Source organism: Camelus ferus, chromosome 9, assembly GCF_009834535.1.
Source record: "Camelus ferus isolate YT-003-E chromosome 9, BCGSAC_Cfer_1.0, whole genome shotgun sequence".
NCBI lineage: Eukaryota > Metazoa > Chordata > Mammalia > Artiodactyla > Camelidae > Camelus > Camelus ferus.
The window spans coordinates 65,687,964-65,714,789 of NC_045704.1; the positions used below are offsets into that span (position 1 = coordinate 65,687,964).

The window sequence follows — 26,826 nt, forward strand, 5'->3', positions numbered from 1 at the left end:
GGCTTTGTTTAGATTTCTTTTTATTTACTCAAACTCCTAATTTTGTACTTGGCTGGTAGAAATAAAAGATTCTTGTGACATATGATGACTTAACTTAAAGTATTCCTCCTCAACAAAGGAGGCAGGGAGACAGAGCTTCTGGAAACCAGCACAATGAACTTTCCTTAGAAAGACAGTTGGCTCCACCAGCCTGTAATAGTTTTTTCTTTAAAAAAAAAATTTTTTTTTGGCCGGCCTTGTCCTGAAATAGCTAACATTTCTCTAATTTCTGCAGGAAGGGGGTCTTAGTAATCGTTCAGTGACAGACCATACCTCCTGCTGAAGTTCTTTCGTAAGTCACCCATCACCTTCTGATAATTGGTGAAAAATGAAGAAGAAATCATTTTAAATAAATTCATTCTTCAGATGGATGAGGGAAGTTTAAAAACCGAATTAAAACAACTATGCTGAAATGCTCCCGTCTTGACAGTCTCCTTTTGGGAGACTAACGTCTGCACATTTGTCAGTTCCCCACTATCCTACTGGTGCTTTTGGTCTCCTTCGCTGACTCTCTTGACCTTGAAGGTCAGGAGTGCCACAAACTTGCTCCTGGACCCCTTTCTCTTTATGTATGAATGCCATTTGCACACCAATGACAAGTAAGCCTATTTTTAGCTCTGACCCCTTTTTAGAACCTCATACCCACATATCCATTGCCTACCTGATATTCTCATTTTTAACATTTAACAGGAATTTCAACCTTAACATAAAAAACAGAGCTTTGATCTTCTATGCTTCCCCAGCTTCAGTAAATGGCACCAACTATTCACTCAACTGTCAAGTCAAAAATCTCTGGAGTCGCCGACTGCTTTCTCTCATGTCCCTCATACAGCCCATCAGCAAGTTCTCAACCTCTAAAATCTATCTTTAATATATCCGCGTTGCTAAGACGTCCATTTCTCCCATCCTTCTAAGTCACCTTTGCTCTTACCTGGACTGTTTCAACAGCCTCCTAATGAATTCCCCTATTTCCATTCTGACCTTCCTACAATCAACTCATCATACAGCAGGCGGGGCAAATCAGATCACATCACTCTTTGCTTAAAACCATTCTCACTTAACTAAGAATAAAACCCAAACGATTTATCCTGCTTACAAAACACTATTCAGGGTTTGACTCTGTCTTCCTCTCTCACCTTACCTCACACCACTTCCCCACCTTCTACTACACTCCAGCCATGTTAGTCTGTTTCCCAAACAGGCCACTCCATCTCCTTCCAGGGTCTCTGTGATGGCTGCTGCTTCTGCCTGGAATGATCTTCCCACCGTTTTTCGCACATCAGGAAGCTTCTTACTGTTTCTGTCACAACTTACACGTTACCTTATCAGCAAAGCCTTTCACAATCATTTATTCATTAAGAACATTCTCATGGAGTACCTACTGCATGCCAACATTGTTCTGGATGCTGAGGGGAATTACTCAATCTTGTGAGTACTTAGGGAAATACACATTAAAATCATAACGAGAAACCTCTTCATAGCCAAAGAGTGGCTAAAATTAGATGGAGACTGGCAACCGCACAGGCTGGTGAGGGTGTAAGACAATCAGAACTGTCTTCACTGCTCATGGGAGCGTAATGACAGCACGGCAACAGCAATGTTCTCAACAGGCCGAAACGGAGGAAATTCAAACGTTCATCAAAAAATAGCTAGAGCTTTATTTACACAAGGGAAAGCGATGCAGCGGTGAGAATAACCTACAGCTACATTTACAAATAACATGGTTAAATCTCACAAACAATTTCAAGCAAAAGAATATACACCCTAAGAAGACATTTATATAGAATTCAGAAACTCACACTCCTGTATCCGAAGCTGAGATCATGGTTATTTTGAGGAGCTGAGGAGGAGTGAGTGCGGAGAGACGGAGAGGGTGTGAATGGGGCTCCGGGGGCTACTTCTGGGACCTGGGTGGTAGTTGCGTGGTGTGATCATCACTGTGGTAACTTACAGAGCTGCGAACTTGTCACCTGGACGCTTTCCTGTGTGTTGTATTTCTACATAAGTTTTGAAAGAGCTTCTGTTTTCTAAATTGCTCTATTTTTATGATTATGAACCCACACTATCATGGAATATTAAGGATAGTAGCTGGTGGACTCATACTGGAAGGTCTCCTTAACAGAAGGGCAATGAAGAGACTGTTGTTTGGTCTTTGACCAGGAACAGCTGCGGCTCTTCTAATCAACTGGTCTGTTTCTATCACACAGACACCTTGAAATGTTGAAAGTGGCCAGGTGTCCCGTTTAGTGCTGGCTGCTGAAAATCCTGGAGCCAAGCCTGAGGTCCACTTATAAACACACACAGGGCACTTCTGTGGGATGCTGTTTTATTGGTCTCATTCAGGTTCCATTATTATATCCTCACACTTTTCTTTCTTTTTTCTTACAAATTACAGTTTGCTATTTTGTATTACTTGCAAACTTCCTTCATCCTATCTGGAACAAAGTAGGCTATTAATGAATAAAAATGCTTTAGTGGGTTTTTTTTCCTCTTTCTTTTTAAAAAAATATATAGCTTGCTTTGGTTTTACATCATTCTAGTTTAGTGCTTTGTAGCCTGGCTGAAAGTCCTCATCCTGAACTCGCGCTGCTGACACACTGGTTATGGGATCTTGGACAAGTCATTCAGCCTCACTGAGCCTATAAGATGGAATAATAATAGCTTTCACAGGATAACCGTGAAGATTAAAATAATTACCCAAAAGATCTATTCCTGGTTTAATGGTTACCACATAAACAGCTTAGTAAAGACAGGGGATATTTGCTGTTTATAGGAAAGCTACTAAACCAACAGAACTAGAATTACTTCTGTAATATTTTAAGGCAATAAAGCAATTAAAATTATTTTATTAAGATATCATAAAACTTCAGCAAAGTTGTATAATGGGGAAACATTTAATTTTTAGTGTAAGTGAACTATTTCTAGTCTGGAATAAACTTACCTCTTCCTAGAACATCTGTAGGACACATTGCCATCAAGAACACATGAAAACATAAAACTTCTGCTCCCAAACCATTTTCAAACCAGCTGTTTAGTATGCATTTTCACAGGACGTGGGGCTGTAAACGGCAGGATTCAAAGGACCCAGAGAAGCCGAGTCAAGTGGTAATTTGGCTGAACCAGAGGATTGTACCTCTCAATACGTCAGCACCTACGTGAGTCCCGAGTACATTTCTTTTGGCTTCTAGGTGAGAGTAACTTTCTACCTCCTCTATCTCCCCTTCCTGACACTGATAAGGTACTCTTCATCTTCAGTGGTTAGCAGCTGTTAAGAAGACAGACCAATGTGAAAAAAGCAGATGGCTTATTCATTCCTGGAACCTACAATTTTCTTTTATGCCTTGGACTTAAATGTTCCTGGCGCCCAACCTACCCGAAAAATTTCATTTTTTAAAACTCAGCTCAGGTGCCGTTCCTGTCTTGTCCCTGTGTGCGCCGAGGCGGCCGCACGGCGCGCGGCAAGGGAGCGCGCGGACGGGCTTACGGCCCCGGCACCCCGCCCCCGGCACCCCGCCCCCGGCACCCCGCCTCCGGCGCGCACGGGGGTGTGGTCGCGCGGGGCTATTTCACGCCCCGCAACCGCGGTTTTGTGACACTTACAACAGGAATAGTCATGGTGCGACCTACTTCAGAGGACTGCTGTGAAGACTAGAAGAAACAAAGGAAGGCTTACACTCGGTCCAGGGGCGACACAGGGCGAGTGCTGAACGAGCGGCAGCTACCACGACGCCGCGCTCTGCGTTATCCGCTACGGTTCGCGTCTGTGCGCGCGCGTCTCCGCTGTGAGACTGTGAGCCCCTTGCGGCTCCAGACTGCCTATCCATCTTCTTTACCTTCAGGTCTAAACCCAGTGCCTATTACAGAGTAGGTGCTGTGATGACAGAAGGGTGCAAGGGCAGGAAGTGGGAAGATGGGGTAAGGAAAGCACTTAAATTGGGGTTTGGATCTGTCCTGTGTCTGCCGAGAGGACCGGATGTAGGGCTGGGAGGATGCAAGCACAGCCCTTGCCAGGTCTAGGGCAGCACGGTTTCCACAGTGGCTTCTGTACAGGTGCCGGCAGAGTGTAAGAGGCTTCGAATGAAAACATTTCTATGGTAAGCAGGTAATACTAGGAGTAAACTTAGTTTGGTGGTGAAGGTAGGAGTTGCAGGGGCTGGGAGTCAGAGAAGGCACGCAGATGGATGCCGGTAAGCTGCAGAAGTGAAGCCGAATCTCTATTTGCAATGCTAACAGAGAGAGGGAGAGGGAGCTCTTGTGGCCGGGTCAGCTGCAGACCTCACTGCGTGGACGCAAGCTCATGTGTCAAGGAGGAACAACGTAGTTAAAATATTGCCATTAATTGAAATTAAGATGTTAAATGTTGATGGCACGTTTTCCAATCTAAGATCTCTGTGAGCAGCAGAGCAAAGAACAGGCCAAACTGGACTCAGTCCCGGCTCAGCCATTCACCTGTGTCACCCCAGGGACGTCACTTAGTCATCGCGAGTCTGCTGCCACACACATCCAACCGGGAACGCCGCCGTCACACGGGATTATCGTGAAGGGTCAGTAACAACAAACATGAAGTGTCTGCCACAGAGCTTGGCCAACAGAGGGAATGCAATAAATAGTAACTATTGTTGCTGTTTTATAGATTCACAACATACTTGGCCACTCATAAAAAACAACCCGCTGAGTCCCCTTTACCATTTCACATTTTACACTTCACTGTTTCAGCTGCGACGGCTTAGCACAGACAGCGGTCACAGTGTCAGTCAGACACGCGCAACAGTGCTGTCTCTACGGGAGGAAGAATCTGCGAAGTTCGTCTCAACATTCCCTTCAACATGTAGAGACGTACACACACCAGCTAACAGAGTGACTACTGACGTCACATGCTCAAATACAACGGCAGTATGTAAAAGTTAATTCTTACACTGAAAGCCAACGATTCTGGGAAATTCTAGCATACAGGCAAAAGTTACGCTGGGAAGATCAGACTGACTTCAGTTATCTTTTTCCTTCACTGTGAAGTGCTACATACAGGAAGAGACAATCACTAGAACAAAACAGTGATAACATTTAAACTTCTCAAGAAGCTGGTCCAACAAATGGCAGTCTCTGCAGTCAGTCTGCTACAACCAGTGTCTTGGTTTTACACTTTGACTTGTTTTCACTTTTCCTTTCTTTAGTTATAAAATTCTGAACAGGTGAATGCATTAAACTCTGCTCAGAAAACAATGAAAAGGAGTCTCTAACTAAAGATCTATAAGGGTTTCGCATTAATAGTAAATTTAATCTAACCTCTTAATTTGCACAATATAGCTCTTTAACAGTAGAAAATTCTACATGTTAATAAATTTTCTTTTCACTTTTTGTATAAGATAAAAGATTGCCTTCACAGGCCTAACACAAAAAACTGACATTCAAGTTAAACCTCACGTGAACTGTTTTCTGCCAGGCCTGAGGAGGAGGGCAGCACTATTTTTAAGGTCCATCCCTTATCACCAGACGTCAAAATTATAAACGGGAGATTGCTTTATTTTACTCATAACTTCCTTTGAGAAAACCTTTTGAAAACAAGGAATAATTCCTAAGGTTTTCAAAAGAATAGGGATTTCTAGAATATGCTTATGTGTAACTTGTTCTTTCATACCTGGCTACCAGACCAGAACGGATTATACAAAATGCACACAAACAAGTAAAGATTATCCGTGACCCTGAATCCCTCAAATGTCATCACAGCTGAAGAGGAATATGTATAGGAACGGCCCCCCAAATTTCAGGACAGATTAAATTAAGTCACATCTAAGATTTATCATTTTTGTTAACGTTTTGTTTTTTTCATTCAGAATTTACTTAGATTGACCACCACCAGGAGGTATCGCCCAGAACACTCAGACTTTAACTGAAGACTGTCACACCAGGAAAAGGGCAATGCCCAGACTTTTTCCTTTGAGGTTCAAATTAATTTAGAGAAGAAGATGCGTTTCTTTCTTAACAAATGAAGTTTATGTTACTCATTCAAATCTCATCACTGTGAATAAACATTATTGTACAAACAATTCAAGATGAGAAACATGCTTTTCCATTCATGTTTAGCCAGATATTTATCATTAGAAAATAATAAAGAACAAGGAAATTGACCTAGAGCCACATCAACAAAAAGGATCTCTCTAATCAAAACACATTACTTTAAATAATTTTAATTACTTAGTATCTAGTAAAACTACCTGAAAACTTCATGAGTTGAATCTCACAGATTCAAGTTAGCGCCCGTTTAAAAAGCATTCATGCACTGAGAAATCTGTTAACTGATATTAGGCAAGTATCCTTTTTTGCAATCTCAGTAATACCACCATGAAGGGAAAAAAGAAGGCAAGAGCAAAGAGACTTCCCTCTCTCCACAACGGTAACCACCACAAATCTATTCTATAGGTATAAAGAAAATGTTTGTTTAATTAAAGTAACTCTGACAAGGGTTTTCAGATCACAATAAAAAAATAAAAATATTTGCCATGTAAATATTAATTGATCATCTTAGATCATGATTAAAGAGATTTAAGGAAAATAAATGCTCAATACTCAAACAGAAAAATTCTTGTTAAAAAGATAATCTTCTAAAACATTATTAACCCATAATCAAGGATTCACAGATATTATTTGTCATGAACATCAGTCATAACCAATAGTAGAGTGGTGTTACAATACAGAGGAAGGAAGAAAGAAATATGTGAAGATCAAAATTTATCACTTACCTCATGATTCAGCTCTGCTATCTGGTCTTTCAGTTCCCTAATGTACTGGTTAGAATCAGACTTGTTAAGCTGTCCTTGAAGCTTCCCTTCTTCTTTCTGTTTTGCGACAACACAACAAAGCAAAATCAAGAGACAATTTTCACAGCATGTACTCAAATATTTGAAGATAGAGGGCAGCATAAGGGCAAATATTTTTTTCTTTTTTTAAAATATATTTTTATTGAAGTCAGTTTACGGAGTTGTGTCAATTTCTGGTGTACAGCACAATGCTTCAGTCGTATAGGAACATACATATATTCGTTTTTCATATTCTTTTTCATCATAAGTTACTACAAGATATTGAATATAGTTTCCCTGTGTTACACAGTATAAAGTTGTTGTTCACCTATTTTATATATAGTAGTTAGTATCTGCAAATCTTGAACTCCCAATTTATTCCTTCCCACCCCTTTTCCCTCTGGTAACCATAAGTTTGTTTTCTATGTCTGTGAGTCTATTTGTTTTGTAAATAAGTTTGTTTGCCTTTTTTTTAGATTCCACATATAAGTGATACCACATGGCATTTTTCTTTCTCTTTTTGGCTTACTTCACTTAGGAGCATATCTTTTAATTGGCTAAATTCTGAACAAATCTATTTTCAAACTATTTCTGAAAAACAACAGTAAACTATACTGAATATTTCTAAATACTGCTTAATGGAACCTGTTTACAATTAATGCAATTTATAAAATGTACCTTTTGAGAGACTCTCTGGAATCAATAATTGAATGGGTCTACTAGTGAAAAAAATACCCTAGAATTCCAAAGCCACTGACCTAGTTATTTTGAGGGCAAATACTTTTTTATCCATACCGTAAGAGATTAAATGCTTGGCTGAGAAGGTAGTAAGCCCCTATAGCTACACTGGAACCCGCTTTTGCCTGGGGAACAGAGAAGTCAAAAAGAGACAAGGTTCTCCAAACCACTCTCAAAAGGGGAGGACAGCCCTGAGTCTCTTCTGTTGAACTACTCAGGAATGTGATTAAATGTCCCAACCCTAAGATCTAGTTCCAGAATCATGTTGGGACCATTCTCCAGGAAGACAGGCTGGGAAGGGGAGGGGCTGCCTTTTTTTTTTTTAATATCATCTGAAAACAAATGTGAACTTTTAAGATAAAGGACCTATCAGAGAGTGAAAACAACTGTTTTTGGTATCTCCAGATTATTTGTTTACGAAGCCATGTGAAGGTGTTTAAAATGTTGAGAAGCTCAGATCCAGAGACATCTACTGAACTACTGAGTAAATCCTGACACCAGGAAAGCACCAGTTTACGTTTAACAGTCCCCAATCACCCAGTTCCTCTCATGGAGACCGCCACGGGTTAGCAGCTTTTCACTGGAGTCTTCCTGTGACATTCTGTCCACAATCAAACATACACACACACACACACACATATTTTTACTCACACTAGAAACACTATACTCACTGTTCCACATTTGCTATCATCTCTCAAGAACACCAACTTGAAGATCATTCAATATCAGTATCCACAGAACAGAAAGATGGACACTTTGATTTGAGAGCGCTCTGAAGTTCTTGTGAAAGTTATCTTCATGGTATCTAAATATTTCTCCGTTTTTAAAAAATGCACCTTAGGTTCTGTACAACTACCCTGAGTGTAATGAGTTGCAGTGAAGAGCATTTCCAATACAGAAAATGTTATCTTCCCATTCACAGTAAGAAGGGGCCTTGGATATTATCTGGTGTGGTCCTCTGACTGTAGCCAAATCCAGCCTCTACTTTCTTTTGACACACCCTCCCCTAACATCCTTGGCAGAAAGAAGACCTCGACAGAACTGCCCCGGCAACAACGCGCAGGTCCTCCGTGGAGTCTGGGCACCATTCCAGCAGGACTGCTCTCTGCACTGACCGTCCCTGCCACCTCGATCCCATGCTTACGTACGCTCAGTCTGTTCCTCAAATTCTTTCATGAAGTTCTTCCTGTAAGTCCCTTCCCCCTCATGGTTTATTTTTGTTCTTGTTGTTGTTGTTGTTGTTGTTGTTATTTTTCTTTTGGAAACCTGCCTTAAAGACCTTTTACTGGAATATGACCTGCTGAAACAGCCTGATGTAACTAACACTTGTGTAGATGTGCAAGAACCATTGTTTCTACATGCTTTAAAACTTTTCTTATGTATTTAAACACGTGAACATCACATATAATCATTTAAGCAAAAGAACTAATTTAACAATGACTATATTCCAAATATGCTAGGTTTCTTAAATATATATAAAAGACACCTTATGGTTTTTCAACCCCATACCCATACTTAAGAAAAAAAAAAAACCTTTGGAGAATTTAGTTAGATATATTAGTTTGATGCCCAGAGAAAAAGAGAACCAACAGAATAGCAAAGATACCAAGCCAGGATCCTAATCAAATCATCTCTGAAGCCTTTCTTACCTGTTTTTTCATTTATATGAACCAACAAAATCCCTCTGTTATTTAAACCAGGTTGAATATGGATTCCTGTCACTGGCAATCAAAATAATAGCTAACAAATCTTGAGCACTTATCAGACCTTCACAACGGAGGTTCCCCAAAGGAATTAGCCCAAATGCCTAAAGCATCATTGTATGTAATGATTTAACTTACCTCCTATGGATCTAACATGGGACTAGCTATGTAACATCCTTAGAAGAATGAGAAAATAGTTACCCAATTTTCTACGGGACTTACCTCCCTTGTGGAGCCCTGGTGGGAAAGACTAGGCTTGCAGTGAGCTAGGAGCCACTCACGCCCTGTACGTGTAGCCATCACGGCACCCCGTGTGACAGCTCTTGTTATCAGTGCTGTTTCCCAGATAAGAAAACTTAAATCAAAGACCAACATGACAGTATATATAGAAAACCCTAAAAGCTCCACACGAAGACTGACTAGCGCTGATAAAATAATTCGGCAAGGTAGCAGGACACAAGATCAACATACAGAAATCAGTTGTATTTCTTTACACTAGCAATGAAATATCAGAAAAAGAGAGTAAAGAAACATTCCCTTTTAAAATCGCATCCAACACAATAAAATACTTAGGAATAAATCTGACCAAGGAGGTGAAGGACTTACACATGGAGAACTACAAAACATTGATGAAGGAAATTAAAGAAGACTTAAAGAAATGGAAAGATATCCCATGCTCCTGGATTGGAAGAATCAATATTGTTAAAATGGCCATACTGCCCAAGGCAATCTACAGACTCAATGCAACCCCCATCAAATTACCCAGGACATTTTTCACAAAACTAGAACAAATAATCCTAAAATTTATATGGAATCACAAAAGACCCAGAATTGCCAGAGCAATACTGAAGAAAAAGAATGAAGCTGGAGGAATAACCCTCCCAGACTTCAGACAACACTGCACAGCTACAGTCATCAAAACAGCGTGGTACTGGCACAAAACCAGACATATGGATCAATGGAACAGAACAGCGAGCGGAGGAGTAAACCTGCCACTTACAGTCAGTTAATCTTCAACAAAGGAGGCAGGAATACACAACGGAGAGAAGACAGTCTCTTCAGCAAGTGGCGCTGGGAAAGCTGGTCAGCAGCATGTAAATCAGTGACACTAGAACACTCCCTCACACCATACACACAAGAAATACTCAAAATGGCTTAAAGACTTAAATATAAGATGACACTGTAAACCTCCTAGAAGAAAACATAGGCAAAACATTCTCTGACATACATCTTAACAATGTTCTCCTAGGGCAGTCTACCCAGGTAATGGAAATAAAAGCAAAAACAAACAAATGGACCTAATTAAACTGATAAGCTTTTGCACAGCAAAGGAAACCATAAGCAAAACAAAGTGACAAGCTACAGAATGGGAGAAAATATTTGCAAATGATGTGACTGATAAAGGCTTAACTTCCAGAATATATAAACAGCTCATACAACTTAATAACAAAAAAAAAAACAACCTAATTCAAAAATGGGCAGAAGACCTAAAGTAACAATTCTCCAATGAAGACATACAAATGGCTATTAGGCACATGAAACAATGCTCAATATTGCTAATTATCACATAAATGTAGATTAAAACTACAATGAGGTACCACCTCACACCAGTCAGAATGGCCATCATTAAAAAGTCCACAAAGGATAAATGCTGGAGAGGGTGTGGAGAAAAGGGAGCCCTCCTACACTGGGCTGGTGGGAATGTAGTTTGGTGCAGCCATTATGGAAAACAGTATGGAGATTCCTCAAGAACTGAAAATAGACTTAACATATGATCCAGCAATCCCACTCCTAGGCATGTATCTGGAGGGTACTCTAATTTGAAAAGATACATGCACCCCCATGTTCACAGCAGCACTATATACAGTAGCCAAGACATGGAAACAACCTACATGTCCATCAACAGATGACTGGATAAAGAAGTTGTGGTATATTTATGTAATAGACTACTACTCAGCCATAGAAACGAATAAAGTAATGCCATCTGCAGCAACATGGATGGACATGGTTGTCATTCTAAGTGAAGTAAGTCAGAAAGAGAAAGAAAAATACCATATGAGATCGCTCATATGTGGAATCTAAAAAGAGGACACTAATGAACTCACCTACCAAACAGAGACAGACTCACAGACATAGTAAACAATCTTACGGTTATGGGGGAAAGGGAGTGGGAAGGGATAAATTTGGGAGTTTCGGATTTGCAAATGTTAACCACTATATAGTAAAAATAGATAAAAATCAAATTTCTGCTGTATGGCACAGGATATTTAGTATCTTGTAGTAACCTTTAATGAAAAGGAGTATGAAAATGAACCTGTGTGTATGTATATATGCATGACTGGGGCGTTAACGCTGTACATTAATCTTACCAAATGTATTTTCTAGGTGTGACATAAGGAATGGCAGCAGCACTGAGCAGAAATACTTCCAAAGTAGACCAGTCAGATGAGAGGTACCCATCTGAACACATGTGTTCAACTGTGCTTTCTGATTGCTTTTACTTTTGGTCTAATTTTAGTTATCATGTCATATTATATCCCTTGGAATGGTTGATTAAATGGAAAGTGCAATTCAGCGCTAGGAAGAAATCCTTCTGCATAAGAGAAGCTAGATGTTTGTGGTTTGGAACCAGACGTGGAGAAAGGTACTTTTAATTCAGGTCCCCCATGAAGGCAAAGGGCTTGAGGATCTGGGACACACCATGGCAGTAACACCATCTGAGCTAAACAAAACCTTCAGGGAAACAGAACCGCAAGGCGCAAGGCAGACTCTGATGCTGTGAAACAGAAGCGCAAGTGCGCAGAGACGCCTCAGGCTTGAAAAGCGGTAAAATGACCAGTAACGACAGTTAATACGAGTCTTTTCTTATTGGAAAACTTGTATGAAGAAAATGTTTGGCAAGATAGGAATTCTTAAATCTGTTTTACAAAAAGTGATTAAGTGATTCCAAAGATTTGTTTTTCCACAAGTGGGTCTTTGTAGGATTTGACTAAAAAGCTTGGTATAGCACCTTGATTCCTCTGGAGGAAAGGTATATAATGAAAAACCAGGCAGTTAACAAATTTTACAACAAAAAATGGAATGCTTTTACCTTAGAAAAAGACTCCTGAAAGACACTTGTGAGAATCAAAGACACACTGTTAGTTTTTATAACTATAAGAACAGGTGTTCTTTGAATTTCTATTAATTGTAGAAAAAGGCAGAATTCCAAAGAAACACTAAACATTTGATCAAATCCAAATGTATAGTTATTCCTTTTAGATTTAAATAAAACATTATAAAGTTTACTATTAGATTTCTTCTTTTACATATAAAAAACCATGATGCCCTTTAAACCACTTATGTGGAGAGACAGACAGACACACACACACACACACACACACCAAATAACACACTGTAAGGCACACTGGCTAAACTGAAGAAAGAAGACAGTCACCGTCCCAGTACGCCCCGTCACACACCATCAGCACCGGTGTGACAGACACAACAGTCGGGCAGCTCTGCATGGGGCATTCTGACTCAACAGTCTGCTTCAAGGGAATACAGCTGATATTTCAAACATAGTAAGAAGTCAGAGATGTCTTAAATGCTATTTAATAAATAAGTGTACAAATGACCTTTTATCTAAAACTCTGTGATCTGTATGTTCTACAAATGGGGTCTCATTTAAATATGTTGATATAAAGCCTTTTAAGGATCCTTTTTAAATGTAAAAACTGAATAACCATATATTTACAACATCAAAAAATCCGATTATCTATGTATTTTAATAAGTGGATATCAATTTAATTTCCATTCTGAGGCAGTTCGTTCAATTATCTAGTGTGTAAGTTTTTCTGCAAGTATTTTTATAGCTTCTATTTTCAAGCAATGTCCACATGGTTCTTTCTGATAAGCAGGTGGGAAAAGGTCAGCTACACTAATAAATTTACCAGGAACCTGCATTTTCTTGAGGTTTTCTTTTAGTCTAGCTGATAACAACAACAGATTGCCAGTTAACTGTTTTCCTAAGCAAAACTAACTAGGTAAGTAACAAACTTAAAGTAAAAGAGATCCAACATACCAACAATTTTGGTATTCTGTAATTGTGCTGAACAGACCTTAAATACGTTATCTTTTTGTCACACAGCCAAGGAAACTTTACATTAAGAGAGCAAAACTTTTGCTGGAAAGTATGGGATACAGTTTCTTATTCTGGATATTATGACATGTGAGTATAAAGTTCACACTGTTAGACATTTTATCACAATAAAGAAAAGCTTCTGAGGAAAAAAAAATCACAAGGAGGGCAGAGCCCAAATCAAACTTTCACTGAAGCACATTCTATGTCTGGACTTGCCAGTAAGCCCTTTATTATTTAAGCCATTAAACAAATCCAGAACCGGGTTTTCTGTTTCCTGCAATAAAAAAATCATAATAAATACTATGGCTAAGTAAATAAATACAATAGTATAAACAACATAATCTAGGAAATGCTTAAAACAGTGATCGCCAAATATGATTATGGAAAAAAATCACTTCAGCAGTTTTATAAACATATAGATTAAGAGAATCCATTTCTGATCTGCTGAATTCTAGGTATCTGGGGCTGGGGCCTGAGAATCAGTGCCCTTTGAAAGCCACACAAGTGGTAATTCTGACATAACCAGTGTGTAAGCCTATACTTGAAATGTACTAGTTTGAACCACCTTTGACAATTAACTAATTTTTTTAACACAAATTCAAATTTCTATTTATATGCTGATTATAAAATGCTTCTTACCTATTCCTTAGGGATCTCCAATAACATTTGAGTTGACACTCATTACACAATTTACTTAGTATAATTCTACATATAGAAAAAGAGATTTTTTTCCAACACCACAATGGTAAATGTGGTAAATGACCAAGACTCGTAAACTTATTTACAATTAGTCTCTACATTTCCAGAGTAAATATATTTAAAAAACAAAAACAGAGGAAAACTGTCAAGGGTTCTTAAATTAATCTCTTTCAATTCTGCTATCAGTTTCACTTCACGTTATTTTTATCTTAGTTTCAACTGGTCAGTTCCCTGTCTACAGAGGTTGGTTCAGTTTTGAACTCAAATACCTTTCTTGGTTAACCTAGCTCTCAAACAGAAGATTATGTTTTAAGTTTAGTAGTGTATGATGAGGAACTACATAAAATGTTTAGGATTTGTAAAAAAAAAAAAAATTTTTAATGTTTAGGATTTGAGAAAACCCCACACATATGACCCCTATCACTGAAAACTAAGGTAAGTGTTCTAAAGAATGAAGAAAAAGATTTGTGGACCAACAAAAAAAAAAAATAATCCTTTTAAAACTTAAAAAGCACCAATATTTACGAGGAGATATGGAAACAAATAAGGGAAATACGGAGTCCAGTTCTCTAAATTTTTATCAGGTAACAAGACTGTCATGGTCCAAAAGTCACGTTCTTTAATACAGCACAGAAACGTGTGCAGAGGAACACTTCATTCAGAGCAGTGACTGGCGTTCATCCAGGCTGCTGTTCAGTGCCTCAGGCATACACAGTCACCTGCTCTACCCCTGCAACCACTGGGAGCTCTCGTCACAAGATGAGATGATATAGAGGTGGAACGTGCTCAGGATGTGTCAAGTGTTCTGTTTCTTGAATATTTTCAATCTTTTGATTGAAAAATCATAAATGCTGTAGTCAGCGGGAAAAAAAGTAAATAATGCATTTGTGCATATGGTCATAGTAGAAAGTGGACATTTTACGCAGATATCTTCACCTACATCTACTGTACTATTTAAAAGGATAAATACAGTGCATATCAAGCAAAAAGATTGATGAGAAAATGTGAAATTTTTTCTCTGTAGCTCTAAGTAGCATGTTTTTGCATGTTATATTGCAGCAAAACTGAGATGAATCCGTTAAGTTGCTTTAAAGCTGGGAGAAAAGTGGGAATTTAGCACTGTACAATATTAAAAAAAATATTGTTTGCATGACTGGGACATTGTGCTATACACCAGAAATCGACACACTGTAACTGACTGTACTTCAATTAAAAAAAATATTGTGGCAGGGAGAGGAGGCAGGGGCCCAGGTTTGTTTAAATTCACGAATTAGCCTCATTTTAAAAGAAAAATTGTAATAGGCATGCCTAGGAGTCCATTCTTGTTTATTTGTTTCTTTATCTATGTTTTTAGTGCTGGTTATAACCTACCCTATCTTGCCACAGGAAGGACACTTCCTTACACAGGAAGATAGCAGATTTTAAAAGCTGTGTTTAAAGCCATAGGCTTTTTAATACTGTACACAACCAGTTTGCTTACATGTTTTTGTTTTCTTGCAGAATTTAACCAGTTAACCTACTTAATACACTAGATGCACAGATGAGGAGGAGGAAGAGCCCTAGGTCAAACAGAAAAGCCTGCAGTCAACCATTTACATCTTGCGGAATTCTTCTCTAGCATTTTAGTTTTCAAAATTTTCAAATCTACAGAAGAGCTGAAATAACAGCACGATACCTGTATACCCTTTAGCTGTATTCACCGATTATGACGTTGCCACATTTGCTTTTGTTCTATTTATGTATATTTTCTGAACCATTGGAACGCAAGCTGCAGGTAAGACATTTCACTACTATATATTTCAGCATGCATCTCCTAAGAATGAGGAACAGTCCTACGTAACCACATGCCACTCCAACACCTAAATTAATAGTAATTCCTTGGCATCGCTGAACATGTAGTTCCTGTTTGAATTCCCCTAAAAGGGCCCAGACTGTTCTGTTACTACCCAGAATCGAGCCAAGGTTCATGGTCACGGCTGGTTATTCCATCTCTTCAGCCTCTTTTAATATAAAACAGTACTTTTGCCTCGTTTGTGTCTCATGATACTGTTGTTATTTCTGAAGAGTCAAAGCTGAAATAGAAACGTTTCCCACTGCAACAAAAACAAATACTGTTTTTTATTCCTTTTTAAAAATCAAACAGGCAACAGAGTAAAACTCATGCAATGTATACTTAATGGACGGTTGGGCCAGGGGTTAAGGATACAAGACATGGGCACAGAAGCTTAAGTATCTGAAGCCAAAGACTCAGAACACCCATGGGAATACAGCATCTTACATACTCGACTGGTAAATATTTATTTTACTATTTTTATATATTTGGTAAAAGATAAGCATAGTAAGTATGAGTAGTTATGATTTTTTGCCTCGTATTAAGAGATTAGCCTATAGGTTTAACATTTCAACCCTACGAGGCCCAAAGGACTCTCTCCATATTTGACGTCACTTTAAACACACAAAAGCCTTTCAGCCTGTCATTTGTCTCTTTGCAAAAATATCCTTATAAAGTAGGTAGATGACTTTAAAATATGGGGAAAGTATAGCGTTCAACACAAAGAAATCTCTCAGAAAGACAAGACTTGTCATAAAAGAAAGCATAAAACAGCCACTCATTAAGCTTTATCTTGCTTACAGAGAGTGAGAACAGCGGGAGAACTCAGAAGAGAGCGTGACTCATTTCTGGATGGCTGGGATTGCGTATTTTAATATCCTATACTCCATGTCATGGGGGCTACCATCTCAGTGAAAGATTTATCTCCATTTTTGTTTCTTGGCTTTTTTGTTTTTGTTTTTGTTTTTGATACCACAAACCTAAACTCCAAATTGGTACTCCTGTGCACTTTGCAAAGCAGCTTTTGTCTCACTTTTTCCCTATGAAGAAAGACTATATGGTGATATATCCAACTTACGAGTGATAAACACTGTCATGTTAGGCTGAGTTAGGACCTGGCAAGCCCTTTGGGGAGTGCTGTCCTAGGGTACCAAACTTTTGAAGAATTAGTTCCAAAACATCTTTCTAGATCCATGCAAACACCACCTTGTCATTTTGTCATACTGCTTTCGTATCTCCTTCCACTTCCAGACTTTTGCTAGCTTTGTTATTTTCACACTGTCAAAGTTTACAAAACAACACTCTAACCTGTAATCATCATTCCATATGTGTTTAGTATTAGTTCTGTAATGGATCCCAATATTTACCACCTATCTTTTCAAATCAGACCCACATTTCTTAGTTCTTTATGTTGACTCTTTTTTAAACTGGATTTCACTACCCAGTAACTTTTTTTTTCAAGAAAAGATTGTGAGAGTAGTATCCCAGAAATCTTTTAAAACCAAAAAGTATCAACCTATTGTTCCTTCAATATATTCGGATGACATACTGTTTAGCTATAATATTTGTGGGTCACCCAAACTTAGAATGTTACAGACCAGCACTAGGACAGCTCTCTACGGGGACCCAACGCTCTCTAGCTGCGCTGTCTGACACGGCAGCTCGCAGCAACACGAGGCTATTACGCTGGTATAACTAAGGGACTGGTTTTAATTGTTTAATTAAAATCAATTTAAATTTATGTTACCACACGAGGCTGGCTAGCAGCCATCATGTTGGTGAGGGCAGCATAGCCATTGCTCCACTGGGTTCTGGCGTTGGACATGCTGGGACAAATGTGGAGGACAGGGCTTAACCTTCCCCTACAGCTTTGCAGGCAATCTGCTTTATGTTTACAGAGTATTGTGTCAGATTTTCCCGTAACACAGGGTGCTCTTTTAATCTGCATGTTTGAGTCTTTCGCAATCTCAAGGACCTCTTCTAGCTTGTAGTGCTGAACATGCTTCTCTCCATTTGTTGTGGGACACCAGTGACTCGGAGTGTTGGGTCGTCTCACTAGCGGGTACTTGTTTTACAGCCTTAATTCCTGCATTCATTGCGATCTCCTCAAGCTTGTCTTCTGTGCCAATACCCGCCTCCCGGCACTGTCCACCGCACGCTCCTCTGTAGCTTCTGCAGGGACGTCCTGGGCTTCGATTTGTGTCCTTAGTGGTACAGTTCTCCTCGTCTCACTACCTTTTCATTATTCCACCTTTCGATTTCCTAATTTTACTGAATTCGCGTTCAGCTGTTTTGTAGCATGAAGCAAGTGTAAGCCCTATCGTACACGTGAGCCTCCTTCCTGCTGGCTGGGGTCTTTCTGATCTGCTTGAGCGGCCGTTCTCTTTTTCTCTGTTGCAGCTGCTGTGCTGTCTCATCTCATCATGCCCGCGGCTGGGTGACTGTCTAGGCGCCCAAATGTCTAACGATACGCGTTACTTATTAACTCTCATTCCATCGTATTTAAAATCTGTTTTCTGTGTCCCCCAGGTGGACGTCTGTTCTCATTTCTCTGTGGCCTGAGGGGCAGCATGGGGGGAGGAGCAACACGGCCAAACAAGGGTGCTGCTTATCCTTTGGAGACCTTGTTACACACTTTGTGTTACCTAAGTGGGGAGATTCAGATCCTTCCCCAAATTCAGTGTGTTGTCCCAGGGCCTTCACTTTAATTAAAATTCAGATGTTCATTTTCTAATCTCTTTTGCTGGGTTGCTCCTTCCAGAAGTTTCTACGGCTCCTCAGTCTGACAGTTACACACGCATTTGCCTTCCCCCTCCACATCTGGGATATGAGTGAATCCTCTGGGGGTCCTGCTGACTCACCTATGCAGCGTGGGGACGCAGGGGAGGGGGAGACGGCTGAGGCTGGAAGCCAGGCTCCAGAACAGCTTCTTTCTTTTCTTAGCCGTCACGTGTACGGTTCGCTGCATTAGGCTACGGTCCTTTTCCTCTCAGGATGCTTTTAGCAGGGAAGTATTTGTCTTTAAAAAAATTATTTACTGTCTGGTTAGATGGTTGAGATAGGGAATTATGAGATCAGTTTCAATCCACTTCCAGGTCAGCATTTATTTAAACAAATGAATCTTCACACCTGAAACTTGTATAATATCAACTATACCTCATTAAAAAATAAAAAATAAAGAAGTATGTAAAACCTACCTACTGTAACGGCAAAAGAATATTAAACTCTCATATGCATGGCTGTCTCCTGTCCCCTAAGACTCAGTCAGCAATTATTTTTTGGTCTCCTGTTATATGCCAGTAAATAAGACAAACAAGGTTCTGATATATTACATGTGGGTGTGAGTTAATTTTTAAAGTGAAGACAGTTTCAGACACTGATAAGAGCTACAATAAATATAAAACATGATGATGAAACAGAGAGTAACAGCATTAGGAGCCCCCTGGCCAGGGAAGGTCTCTGTGAGTGGGTGACAGTTACGGCTGAGATGTAATGACGAGCAGGAGCCAGCGCGGGAAGCTCGGGGGCACCTTGCTCCAAACGCAAGGAGGAGCCAGAGCAAACGCCTTCACGCAAGCGCGCGGCTCAGGAAACGGAGCGGGTGTCGCCAGAGCACGAAGTGGGGGGTGCGGCTGACGACGCAGCCAGAGAAGCAGGCAGGAGCCGGACGCGCAGACGCGGAGGCCGGAGAAGGAGGGCCGCGCTTCTGCGAGGCGGCCCCCGCTGTCGTCGAGGCTGTTTTCCTATAATTACTTGTACGTGCTAATTCTCGTTTCCATTCTAGCAATGCTTACCTTAAAAGTGACTTAAATGTGTGTACATTAAAAAAATGATAATCATATAATTTCACACGATATAAAAAGTGCCCCTTCCTCTTCTGCACCAAGCCCTTTCCTCTCCCCAGAAAGAGCTCTGACAGGTGTCCCAGCAAACGCCCCAACATGTTGGATTTAAACACAGACACACACACATGCACTTTTTAACGTGCACAAATGGGGTTACCACACACACCAGCTACAATTTTTCTCCTTTAATATGTCTTGCAGATCTTTCTTCATTCTTTCTTAAAGATGCAGACTTTTCCAAATACGGGTTTACTACGGTTTACCCAGTCTCCTAGTGATGAGCAGTTACCAGTATTTTAAAATAATTACAACACTGTTAGATTTATGCATCCATCTTAGAAGTTACATAAAGAACACAAACAAAATCTAAAATAGAAGGAAGGAAATAACAAAAGGACAGGAATAAAACTGGGGGAAAAGTGGCTTCTTGTTCAAATTTGCACGTTTGCTAGAACCGTGCTGGCCAGCGGTGCTAGAAACTGGCTAGTGGAAGTCAGCGCTATCGTCTCCTTTCCTGAGCCTCTTCAGACGTCTAACGCCCCGCCCAGTTCTGAACTGAAACTCCTCTTTAGTTCCTGAACTGTTAAATAGTGACTTTAGAATACGAAATCAGTACTCAGGGTACTCGAACATTTTAAGCCTGACAAAGTAAAGCTTAAAACATGGTTTACAAATAGACATCACGCCCTTAAGGGAAATAACAAACAACTAGTAATCTCCCTGTGCCCTCTTCATAGAGATTTCAAAATAAATCTAAGGTTATGCATAGGATGTGGGTTTCTCACTGGGAGCAGCATTACAGAAGGCTTGTGGTGGCAGAAGGGGCATGACACAATGCAGGTCGCTCAGTCTCAAATGCAAGTGTGAAGCTTACATTAAAAGAGTATTTTAAATTACATCCCCAAAGGAGAAACGTAACAAAGGAGATTATGCTACGTAAAGAGAGATACAAGCGCTCTCTCTCCTCTGTATTAGTTAAAACTATTTCTGAGACGATTAAAAGGAATTTTCTTGACTGTTTTAAAGGTTAAATAATACTTTTTTTTTCAAGGCTATATTATGAAACTATGTTCAACGGTCACAGAGGCAACCATATTAACTTGCAGCAGCAGGGGCACAATTTCTAAGGTCTAATTTGATACTTTCAATTAGCGCAAAATATATTCAGCAGATTATAACTGCATGTGAAATTACTATAGCAGCAGAAAACACAATGATTTGAGTAAACCCGTGACAGTTGATAAGCAATCACTGTAATTAATCAACATAACCTTACTGAAACACCAGCAGCAACCACTAAGCTTTAGTCAGTTATTACTGATTTGTACTTGGCCCTAAGAAACATTAATCAGAACAGTAAATGTGGGAAATGGTAGCCTCTCTATGACTTCACGGTGACTCATCTGAAACATCTAAAAACAAATCACACTCGTATTATGTCCTATTGGGAAGTTTCCAAAACAGTTTCCTGTAATTTCAAGTCACAAACAAAAAGGTTTGAATATTTTTTCTTCTAGTAACTAGAAAAAAATAAAAGCACATATAAATATTTTTTTTAAAATAGTAAGGTAAGTTGAAAAGTATGGAAGAGAGAAAATGAATCAAAAATTTTTCTCACTACTAAGACTGATTTAATTCCACTTCAGAAGAGAAACACACACATTTTTAAACTGATGTTTCTTATAGGATCTGCTAAATACACACATGAAAAATCAGCATTTGCACAAGGTCCACAAAAGCTAGAAAACATTTCTTATAAGTCAGTTTAATTAGAAACAGATCAATTTTGTGACAAATACTTAAAATTCCATATAACTGCAGAGGTTCCTAAAAACCACAGAATTGTATAAACTGTTTTTTATAACAGATTTTTCAAACAGCTTTAGATTTACAGAAAAGCTGGGAAGAGTTCCACACACTCCCTCGCAGTGTTTCCCCTATTAACACCTTCCGTGCTGTTATAATTAATGAACCCATATCAATACATTGGTACTAAAATTATAGTTTATTCAGATTTTTATCTTTTTTTTTTTTTTTAACCTCACGTCCTTTTCCCGCTCTAGGACCCTACGTAGGACACCACGTTACATTTAGGTGCCATGTCCCCTCGGTTCCTCTTGGCTGTGATGGTTTCTCATGCTCTCTGTGTTTTTAACGACCTTGACAGCTTGGAGGAGTGCTGGTCAGGCACTGATGCCCCACTATCGAAATTTGTCTGATATTTTTCTCGTGGTAAGACTGCAATTTTGGGTTACTGGAAGACCAAAGAGGTGAAGTTCCATTTCATCACATCCTATCAAGAGCTTGCACTGTCAGTGTGATTTACAACTGCTGATGCCGACCCTGACTACCTGGGTGAGGCCGTGTTTGTCAGGTTTCTCCACCATGCTTACTCTTTGTCCCTTACCTTTTCCATACGACAACTTTTGGAAGGAAGTCATTGTGCACAGCCTACACTTAAGGAGCAGAAATTTATGCTACCTTTCTTGAAGGCAGAGTATCTACAAAAATTAATTGGAATTCTTCTGCATAGACATTCTTCTCTGCTCCTTCATTTACTGTTTTATTCAATCATTATTTCTATCAGCATGGATTCATGGATATTTATTTTACACCCTGAGTTACAACCCACTACTACTTTAAATATATTTTCCTACTTTAAGTATTACTCTACCTCTGGTCACTGGGAGATTTTTCAGTTGGTTCCTCTTTGTCCCTTTCATATATTTCTGTTAATGTAGGGCTTTGTTTTGGTTTGGTTTCGAGCACTTCCTTACTTTCTGACATTGCACGACGCCCCGGGCTCAGCTTGCACACTCCCTGTTCTCGCCCTGGAGTCAGCTACTTCTCCAAGGAGCCTTGGTTTCTTTCACTGGAGAGTGGTATTAGAAACCAAGATCTCTGTGTGAGGTGTGCATAAACTAATTTTTAACAACACGAAGATGATCACTGATAGTGTGGTAATTAGGAGTCTAATTTTCCTTCATTAATTCTTCCGATGCTATCAGAGCAGGTGCTGGGAATCTGGATGACATCTTTCATTCCTAGATACAGCAGTACCTTAAAAACCGCTAGATACATAATCCCTGTGTAATTTAAGTGCATACTAAAGTTGGAGACCAGAGACTCATCTGACTACTTTATTTAAAAAAAAAAAAACTCAACAGCATTTACAGTGCCTGATGGCGAGGCAGCAGGCTGGGTAAGACACTCCATACACCTGGCTTCCTTTGCTGAGAGTTAGTGGTAAGGCCACATAAGGCTACAGAAGAGCTCATTTTCTAATTTAGAAATGTTTAAAAATTTGAGAAAATCATTAAAGAAAAATGAAAAGTATTTTAGTATTTAAATAAGTTGCTCAAAACAGAAACCACTGCACTTAAATGGGGGGAAAAAAACTCCCCAGAAAGAAGCCTGTTAGTCGAGAGTTGGCATATGAACTCCCACCTGCTGTGGAACCATTAATAACAAAGTAGCCAGGAAATCAGAAAGCAAAACTGAGCACAAAGCTTTATGATAAACTCATTCATTTAGTAACAGTAGATTTACATTATTAAAACATATAATATTTTTAAGTTAAATGGTGAAGATTTTATCACTTCCTTTCTATCTCTATCAAAACTGCATACTGATCTGGGCACACTGATTTAAACATCACTCCCTCATTTTATGTCAGAACAGAATTCTGAGTGGGCGTTTTCTAAGCCAAGAGTGGTTGGGGTATTGCCCATCTGAGGCATCCCTAGAGGTTATCTGTTGGGCAAACTAACGAAAGCGGGTAAATGTTACCGGGTACCAGGAAAAGAACAAGAAGCTGGATTTGAGTAGAACCACAGGTTTAATTTTAAATTTAAAACTTTCCATTATTTATAACAAAGCAGCATTGATTTTTATAGATGTGCTCAGGCCACAGAAGCTTTTAATATGATTATGACAAATTAATATGTTTATAATAATCAAAACACAAATTCAATTCCAGGTTAAATATCAAAAGGCCTGGGTTCAATTTCCATCTATTTTCCTCAACTGACTGAGCAAAAGTTACCTTTTCTGTGTTTTGCGCCATCACTTGGAGGTGGAGAGAGTTCTATACGGTATTAATGTAAAAGAAAGTCCTCAACTAGTGAGTAACATTTGGATCAACAGAATAAAGGTGGAAACTTCCTCTAAGAGAAGGAGGGAAAAAATTTTAACCACCATATCCTCCCACCCAAATACTATGAATTCCTACAAACATTTTTTTTTTTCTGAATCAAGTTCAAATGAAACTTTTCAATAGGTTAAGTGTCATCCAACAGATCACTCTTCTGCCCAAAACCCTCCCATGACTTCCCACCTTACCCAGAGAAGGACCAGAGCTCTTAGCCCCACGCAGTCTGCCCTGTTTACCCCCACACTTCCTCTAACCTCCCCTCCTACTCCACGCGGGGACTCAGACACGCCCTGGCTCTAGGCTCCTTGTCCTTACTAGTCCCTCTGCAGGATACTCTGAGAACAAATCCGCATGCCTCACCTGTTGCAAATCTTTGTTTAAATATCCCCTTGGAGGAGGGTGAGTCTAGTTCAGTGGCAGAGTGCACGCTTAGCATGCACAAGGTCCTGGGTTCAAGGGGGAAAAAAAACCCCTTCTAATGAGCCTTTCCTGACCACATTATTTAAAATAGCAACAGTACCCTGCTCTCAACACCCTAACCTTCCCCTTTCCTACGTTTTTTCTCCACTGTATCCATCAACTTCTAAATCATACACTATACAGTTCATGTGTCTTGTTCATCCTGCTGCTTCCTCTTCCATTAAGCTTGACGAGGAAGGGACTTTTTGTGTGTTCTGTTCACTAATTCTTCTCAAGAATTTAGAAAGTGGCTAGCACAGAGTAGGTACTCTATAAATACTTGTTGAATGGAAGCCAATACCCCATTTAAATTAACGATTTAATCTGTTCTTCACATTTGGGCTTTTAAATGAGAATGATGAAAGCAGTGTGAGATGGTGTGAGAGAGATCTGTAATTAAGTGGGGTCAGAAGAGCAGAGACAACCTAAACTGGCTGGATTGGCATCATCAGGGAAGGCTGATGACAGTATGTCAACTTTAAGCTGACCTTTGAAAGGACATCAGGATCAAAGGAGGAGAGAAGAAAACACAGAGTGGATCTCGACGACAGGTTTGAAGAGTTCTCCACTAGTGCCTTGTGGCTCAGGCACAGGTGTATGCTGGGGAAAACAGGAAATCAAGACAGAAAGGGAAGCAAGAATCAGAGCAGGAAGGACCTTACTGAGAAAAGCCAGAACTTGAACTTTGTCCTGAAAGCCATGGAAGCGACTGAAAGATTTAAGTGATGGACAGGGTAACAGCGGTAACAAAGTTATAGGAGGAAGTGGATCTGCCAAGACAATTCGTAAAACCACATGACAGGACTTACAACGTTGAAGAAAAAAATTTCATTTTAATCCTGGAAAGAATTAAGTTACAGTGGGTTTTCAAACACAACAAAATCTCACTTTAAAATCTTCTTTACGCTTCAGTTTCCTCCACTGTAAAATGGGGACATTAACAATAACTAATGTCATGTGACTGCTGTGATGATTAAATAAGTGAATATACTTAAATGGCTCATAGTACTGCCTGGCATGTTTTAAGTGTTCAATGATGCTAGCTATTAATTCTTCCATTATTAATATCCTGGAAGAATTAAAGTTACAGGTAATAAAGTCTATATTCCCAAACATGGTAAATACCTAAAAAATGAAGAGTACGTTAAACAGTGGACAGAAACAAGCTCACTCAAGTACACATTTTAGAAAAAACAAAAATCCAAAGCAATTCTTAACTTGAAGCTATACATAATTCCTGGAAAGGGGTACATTCATTATCTGGGGTGGGTAAAAGTTATCTTAAAGGGAACTCAAAACACTTTCTGCGTTTGCCAGCTTGGCTGTAATTTCTGGAAGCCCCTACACCGCTGCACGCAATCTTTTACATAAGGTCATCGATGAGCTGACTTCCTGGGCGCTAACTAGGGAAGAAAGAACACTTGATATATGCTTTCTCATTTAATTCCTAAAGCAGATAACTTTAGGATCCTCAGTTTTGAATGAGTAAATTCAAAATCAGGTTAAATAATTTGTCAAAGATAAGACAGCTAATAAGTGGTCTGTCTTCCAAACCTATACTCTCAACCAATACAAAATCTCCAGCAATGATAAGAAAACAGAAAGGCAAAAGTTGTGACCACGGAGTTATTTAGGATTCTAAAGTCCCCTTGCTCCCAATAATAATTAAATCTCTTGCTCCTTCTTATTCTGATCAGGGTATATATTTGTCTCTGCAAGCTTCTTATAGAAAGTCCGTTAGCCTGAGCAATTCAATTAGCTTGTCAAGTGTACGTGCAGATAAAAGGAAAAAAAACCTCCTTTAAGAGATAGCCACCAGCAGCAGCTCACATGAAAAGCCGTGAACACCAACAGTAAACGCACACACGTTTCCAGAGGTTTCACGTCTGCTCAAATAATAAAGCGACACACACACAAAAATAAAATCTGTTCAATGGCATTTCAGAGAAGGGACCCAGGCTCAGCCACTCCTCGTGCTTAATGATAAACACACTTAGGCAGAGTCTGCACTCATTTCATCCTTCCCAGTCAGCAGTGACGTGATGATGAAAAACGCAGATTGATTTATCTGTGAACATAGTGATAATCCCTGAGTTTCAAAAATGTGAGTAATCAAATTACATGAATTAAAAATCACTCATCGCAGAAACAACAGATGAGTGAATTATTATATTAACTTCTTCAGATACAAGTATTTCAGCAGTGGTTATATGCCAAGCATTGTGCACCAACACTGAGGAACACAGCAACTGAATAAAACAGGCGAAACTGCACCTCTTGTGGAGCTTCCACTGTGGTGGGGAGCGTCCTGGACAACAACAGACATGTATAATTTATAGCAAAAAAAATTGTCTTGAAGAAACATAAAGCAGCGTAAGAGTACAGTGATTAAGAAGTGAATACTATTTCAGATAGAAATTTGGTCAAAAGGAGCTTTACCTA

The 26,826-nt window shown here is 39.4% G+C and overlaps 1 protein-coding gene across 1 annotated transcript in view; it reads right to left on the minus strand.

Annotated features, from left to right (window-relative positions):
• Positions 1-26,826, minus strand: part of EVI5 (ecotropic viral integration site 5) — a 164,200-nt gene that overhangs the window by 24,890 nt on the left and 112,484 nt on the right. The window contains 1 exon segment of the mRNA XM_032487092.1: positions 6,777-6,872. Within this exon segment, the coding sequence (XP_032342983.1) occupies positions 6,777-6,872 (96 nt within the window).